Consider the following 6884-nt stretch of genomic DNA (forward strand, 5'->3'; position numbering starts at 1 on the left):
AGGGGGAAGAAGTAGATGTGCCTTCCTTTAGCGTGCAAGAGTTGAAGCAGCTGGGAGCTCTGTTGTGAAATACGTGTGTGTACTACTCAGAATTACAAATACAAACTGGTGTCTAAAACCCAGAAGCCAAGAATAACCATTTACTAAAGGCTTCTCTGAGGCTGTAAGCTGCCAGTACATTCACTTTAAAAAACATGTTTTTAAAGTTTGAGTTGTCCAAGGCATTGTTCTGCAGCAGATGATTGTTGTCTAAACTTAATTTGCATCTAGCATAGCTTAATTTTGGAGTGGATATATGTATTGAAATGTGCTGCTGTTCTCAAAAGCCTTTTCTGTTCTTAAATTTAACGCTGCCAGGGTATGCCTGATAAATTACAGGTGTTTGCTTTCCTTTGGAGAGGCTGTACAAATAAATAAAATAGACCGAAGTTTCGCTTCAGATAGGTGTTCTCGTCTTTCACTTTGCTGTTTTCAAAATTGAGGTTGGTGGCCAAAGCATATGGCTGTGTGTGGAGGAGAAGGGAGAACTGCAGTGTGCTGGTGGTGAAGGGGAGTCCAGTCTCCTTGGTCAAGTCTGTTTGTGGATATTTGGATGGCAGGAAAATACAGTTCCAGCTGAATTTTACTGAGTGTACCAAATGCATAGCATCATGCGTTCCTGTGTAGGCAAAAGTAGATAGCAGAAAGTTAAGTCTTATTCTCACTTGTGCTTTATTCTCACTTGTGGCTTTGACTTCAGGATATCATGAAAATTGAGAGCAGTTTGGCTCACTGTTTTCAAAATAGAAATTTCTTATTCTTCTGGCTGTAAGGTGCTCAGTGACTCATGAGAAGGTAAAAGCCCTCAGCTCCCTGTGGGACTTTTACCAGAGGGCTTGCTGGGAGCTGAGACGTACTGGGGATGGCTGCTGAAGGACTTGGGCACCTCCATTATCACAAGTTCCCCATTGCCTCCTGGCACTGGGAATTAGACATTCCTGGAGGAAAACGGCAGGTCAACTCCAGCTGCCTTGCCCAGGGCATTATCTGCAGGGAGCTGGTAAGAGATACACCCCTGAGTCTATGCCCATACCACATGTGGTGGGGCTGCAGAGGGCAGTGGAGGTATGCCTTGCTGTAGGGCAGATTGAGGGGTGGTGGTCTACCACATGGCGTTGCTCTTTTCACAGCACATGAGGCACAGGGAACACACAGACCCTGGCAGACCCTAGAGATGTGAGCCATGGTGGAGAGCCTCTGCTCCAACTTGGAAGGGTGCTTAACCCTTCTAGGATCCTTGAATTCTGCAGGAGAACACATTAACTGCTCTGGAAACCGCAAAGCGTGGTGGTGGGTGGGGAAATTACCCAGGAGGGGGAAATCATGATGCTCGTTGCTGACCCCAACTGCTTCCTGTATGCTTAGAGCAGAGAGGCCAAAGATCAGCCGAACGGATGAAGGAGGTGACTGAACTATCCTCCACATGACTGAACGTCTTGACATTGTACCACTGCCTTTGAGTAGTGTAGCAAATGCTGTTTTGGTCATCCCATCTGTGAGGAATTATAGCCAGAATGTCCCTGCACTGCTGATGCATTTGTCTTTCTGGTGGTACCACTAGAAAGATAGATGGGTACCACTGGTGATGCAGCAATAGGGACCCTTGCATTTGCATTAGAGGGAATAAAACTCATTTCCAGTGGTATCAAGAGCTCAGGGTATTGAGGTACTGAACCAAGGCAACACTTAACACACAACATGCCACAGACAGGCTCTTCAAGTCCTTTTTGTAGTATTTTGAGCTGAGGTCCATGCTTCCAGGTAGTGGCTAGTCCTCTATATGTGACTGGGACAAAGGTCTTCTAAGGAGTAGGTTGTAGTAGAGTTGTCAGGAAGCAGTGTCACAGATGTCGTAGACTTGGCTGCTGCTGCCTTGTTGTTACACAACCAACTTCAATTTTTCTAACTGTTAGAAAATGAATGTACTTTCTGAGTTACTGGCTAAAATACAGGAGGAAACCAAAAAAGTAGAAGGGATGACAGATATTAACTGGAAATGTTGCTGCCAGAAGACAGTAAATTTTAATTTATTACATTATTGTTTATATTAGTTTTGAAGTGGCTTGTGAGTGATATTCATTCCCTGAGAGTCCTGGCAAACAGTAATTTTATGGCCTCCATTGCCTTGCCAGTAGCTTGTCAGAGGCAAAGATTTGCTTGTCTTACCAAGTTTGCTGTAATAATTTTAAGAAAAGAAGTAATTCTGAACAGTGGAAGAGACCCTGTATGATTTCTGCTGATTAAGGGCATCATCACTGCCTTCAGCCAGGGGAACTGGTATGTCACCATTACCTTCAACAGAGTCATGACACTTTACAGCTGCTGAGTTATGGCTGATAAAGTCCTAGGTCTGGCATATAATTTTCTTCACAGAAAGAATTGTATTTGTCCTTTGATAGACCAGTATGATACCTCTGCTTGGAAAAGACTTACTATTTTATAATTATTTTATTGCATGTGATGCTCTTAAATGATACGAATATGATTGTCTCAGTCAGTCCAGTGAGTATTTCTAGTTGAGCAATCGTTTTTTAGTCAAGTGTAGTTGTTTGTTTTACAGTGGAAAACACTTGCAATTCATATCGACACAGTGGCATTTTCTTATAAGCTAATACAATGAAAGACTGTGATAGTTATGTGATAACAGTGTGCAGATTGTAACTGAATTACAATTAGATTGAGCCTTAGCTGAGGTGAAGTTGTTCTGCTGAAGAGCTTCACTGTTACCATGCTTCAGAAAAGAAGTCAGCAACTTGAGGGTTCAGTTCTGCTCCTGGGAAATGGGTGAGGTGGTTCCTGTCATCTTCAGAGTAACAAAGACCAAGGACACTGAGCAAGAACTGTGTTTCTTGGATAATACGTCTTGCCCAGCGGGTGTCTTCACCTAAGAGCTGGAATGGGGAAATAACAATGAGAGTGGGTAAATAGTAAATTCTTTTCTCAGAAAATAATTTTAAAACAACCCAAATGTACTAAAGACTTGAAGTCAATTTACTGTAGGTTTTTGTCGGATTACTTAGTTTTTGAAGGATGGAACCCAGGAAAAGGAAGGGTGGGAAAATAGGGTGTGGGTCCCCCTTTAAATGTCTTTATATTCATCTGGAATGTGGCTTGCTCCTCCCCTCTTCCAGAAGGCACTTAAAAATCCCTCTCCTGCTTTTCAAGCACCCAGAACAGAGTACTGAAACAGCAGCGGCCCACATGTTCTTGTGATCTTAAGAAACCTGCATATGGAATCATAGAATGATTTGGGCTGGAAAGGACCTTAAAGATTATCTAGTTCCATGTCCCCTTCCCTTGATACCCATCCTTCAAAAGTGTCTTCCATGTGCCTGGGAAATGCTTGTGACCCTTGAGTAAATAAATGGTAAGGTAAGGAGCTCAAGCTCTTAAACAACTCCCTGAACTAAGCTATTTAATTTGGGGCCAAAGGAAAATGTCCTCCCATCCAGCACAACTTTTTGTTTTCTTGCCTTTCCAAGAAAAAAAATAAAATCTTTACAAATTTGGTTTAGATGGAGCCAGTTCTCTCCACATCCCTCTCCTGGTTTGATTACCAAGCTGAGAAATTGTCTGTCTATCCTCTGTGCATACATTTGGGCATGAGCACTGATTCTCACTGGAGTATGCAGCAACTAAACTGTAACATTCCTGGTAAAACAGTAAGTAAGCTCCTGACTTCTGATAATTTTACAAAGCTGTGCAGATCTTTTCCAGTATTTATATATGACAATAGAAAAAAGATAGCTAGGAGGATCCGCTGCAAGAGTGCAGCCTATCAAAGTCCATGGGAAAAAGCTGCAGTTAATCTAAGTCATAATCTAAAGAAAAAAAAGTGTATCAAGAAGGACATTTAAAATCGATTTAACGATTTCTTATTTAAAAAAAGCCAACAACATTAAATGTATGTCTTGTATACATATGCAAAGGGGGGAAAATGAACTGTAAAGGAAAGCAGTACTTACAAAGTGTGACTTGCTATATTTTATTTTTAAAAGAGCAACAGAAATCCCGTTAATTTGAATGGAAAGTAGGATTGGTTTTATGATGACTGGCTTTCAGAGCATCTCTATAACTGTAAATAGCATAATTTTGTACTATTAAGGATGGGAAGTTATTTTAGGCATTGGCAACATGGACGGGAGCATCAAGACTTGTCACCAACTTTCTCAGGGTCTTTGCTACCTTAGGTCTGCACGGGGAACAGGGACAACCTTAGAAAGCAGTGAGTTTGCCCTGCTGCTGCTCAGGCAGCGACGGTTGGGTGCTATTTTGGTGTTGCCACATACACTTAGGTCTTTTTGAGAAGGAATGAGCCAGGTGTTGGGCACACTGGGGCTCGCTGGGACTGTTTGCTAATCCTTCTCACTGCTCCTCTGCAATTTTTTTCAGCATGGAAATTTTGAAGGGAAAAACACCTGTTTCAGCAGCGGTGAACATCTGTGCAGAGCATGACCCTTGAAGGCTTACCCACAGCTGACTTGATAAGCACGCAGCAATCGTAGTCAGTGTCCCTCTAAGGTCCAGGGTGTGTGTTGCATCTCGAGGAGCTGCATGGGCCATCAATGACATGGAAAGACAGTGAGATTTATGTTGCATTTGTTGATTTTGTTTTCAGAGCCTGGTTTGTGAGCCAGTCTCCCAAATTAATATGCGAGGCTTGCTGAAGCTGGGGTTACACACCGCCTGCCCAGAGGAGCGCTTGGAGGAACGTGGCTTGATCTCCCTCTTGTGGAAAGTTACTGGAATTAAATTCTCGTGGTACTGAAGAAGAAATGTCCAGCATCGGTGATCAGATGATGGCAGCAGTTACCGTGGCACCTGATGCTCTTGTCAGCCCTCAAGGAAATGAAGAGATGGACTCTCTGATTGTACTGCATTATAACTACACAGGAAAGCTCATTCTAAGGGAAAAGGCAACTGATAACATAGACCTGCCCACTGTTGCATTTCTGATTCTGTGTAGTTTCATAGTCCTGGAAAACTTGATGGTATTGATTGCCATATGGAAAAACAATAAATTTCACAACCGCATGTACTTTTTTATTGGCAATCTAGCTCTCTGTGATCTTTTAGCTGGGATTGTTTACAAAGTAAACATTCTTATGTCTGGGAAGAAAACTCTGAGCCTGTCCTCCACAATCTGGTTCATTAGGGAAGGCAGCATGTTTGTTGCCCTGGGAGCCTCCACTTTCAGCTTACTAGCAATAGCTATTGAGCGGCATTTGACTATGATTAAAATGAGGCCTTATGATGCAAATAAAAAGTACAGAGTGTTCCTGCTCATTGGTACATGCTGGCTTATTTCGATTTCCTTGGGTGCCTTACCCATCCTCGGCTGGAACTGTATAAATAACTTACCAGACTGCTCAACAATTTTGCCTCTGTACTCCAAGAAGTATGTTGTGTTCTGCATTAGTATCTTCATAGCCATTTTGGTTGCCATCGTCATCCTTTACGCCCGTATCTACATCCTGGTGAAGTCCAGCAGTCGTAATGTCACTAACCACAATAACTCGGAGCGGTCCATGGCACTTCTTAGGACTGTTGTGATTGTTGTTAGTGTCTTCATTGCCTGTTGGTCTCCGCTGTTCATCCTGTTCCTCATTGATGTGGCCTGCAGAGTCAAGGAGTGCTCTATCTTGTACAAAGCCAACTGGTTTATTGCTCTGGCAGTCATCAATTCTGCAATGAACCCCATCATCTACACTCTGGCCAGTAAGGAAATGCGTCGAGCTTTCTTTCGCCTTGTTTGTGGCTGCCTGGTGAAATCCAAGGTGGCCAGATCTTTGCCTATTCAGCCTACTCCAGATCACAGTCGAAGTAAATCCAGCAGCAGCAATACCCAGAAGCCAAAGGAAGATTTCCCACCAATGAAAGTTCCCCCACTGATTGCTGAGAAAAATGAATCTTCATTTCACAATGGAAACTTCTGTAAGTAAAGGACTCCTCAAGACAAGTACCTTTCTGTAGCTTTTAAACTGCAAGTGTTGTTTAAGTATTCATCCACTTAAGTCACAGGAGAAAACACTAACCACTTATTTAACTTGGAGGACTTATTTATCAACAATCATTTGCTTTGCATGTTCATTCAGTAACACTCCTGATTCAGAAAAAAAATGTTTCATGCTACCAGTCGGGACAGAGTCCATGCACGTCTAATGGCGTTGTGCACCGCAGACGAGGCTGCATTTGGCACTGCCTGACCTTGCAAGACATCAATAAAACCCGTCAGAGACTTCAGCATTCACTAAACGCAGTGGACAATCAGAAAATGAGCCCGATTATTGCCAACTGGGAGAAAAGCTCATTGCATATGTTGGTGATTATAGTTATCTATATGTATCTTGCTGTTATGTTAATGGCCTTATATATATGTGGTATAAATAGCTGTATATTTGTACAATTCCTTATTAAAAAGTTGTTTGGTAAAAGTTTACAATATGCTAAACATTGTATTGCAGTATACAGTGTAAGGTGACAAATTATACAAGTAGATGTGTTTCAATGGGGATATTTGAAAATATATGAAGTAGTAGCTTTTAACTGACAGGAACTTTCAACATGTCATATCGATGCAGTATTTTTATTTTTTCTGCTGTTATTCAGACTTTTCATGTTTAGTGAAAGACAACATGACAGTTGTCACTGTGGCATTTCACAACTTATTTTCAACAAGCAGTAGTAAATAACTATTGAGAGAGGCTTTATATGTTCACTATTTAAAGTAGTTAAAATGTGACACAACAATACATGTGTATCAAGTGTATGTACTGTTTCAATTCATACATTTTTACTTACTATTTCCAATGTATTTAAAATTGTACGTCAAACCTATGTAATCC

The 6884-nt window shown here is 41.7% G+C and overlaps 1 protein-coding gene across 1 annotated transcript; it reads left to right on the top strand.

Annotated features, from left to right (window-relative positions):
- The first annotated feature begins 4835 nt into the window (after positions 1-4835).
- S1PR3 (sphingosine-1-phosphate receptor 3) lies at positions 4836-5981 on the top strand. The gene has a single exon (XM_010138349.1). The coding sequence runs from the start codon at positions 4836-4838 to the stop codon at positions 5979-5981; it is 1146 nt and encodes a 381-aa protein (XP_010136651.1).
- Positions 5982-6884: the final 903 nt, after the last annotated feature.

The sequence above is a fragment of the Buceros rhinoceros genome, unplaced genomic scaffold, assembly GCF_000710305.1.
Source record: "Buceros rhinoceros silvestris isolate BGI_N320 unplaced genomic scaffold, ASM71030v1 scaffold4906, whole genome shotgun sequence".
NCBI classification, from domain to species: Eukaryota; Metazoa; Chordata; class Aves; order Bucerotiformes; family Bucerotidae; genus Buceros; species Buceros rhinoceros.

Coding starts and splice junctions, on each gene's coding strand:
- S1PR3 (XM_010138349.1), top strand. CDS start 4,836: ATGATGGCAGCAGTTACCGTGGCACCTGATGCTCTTGTCAGCCCTCAA.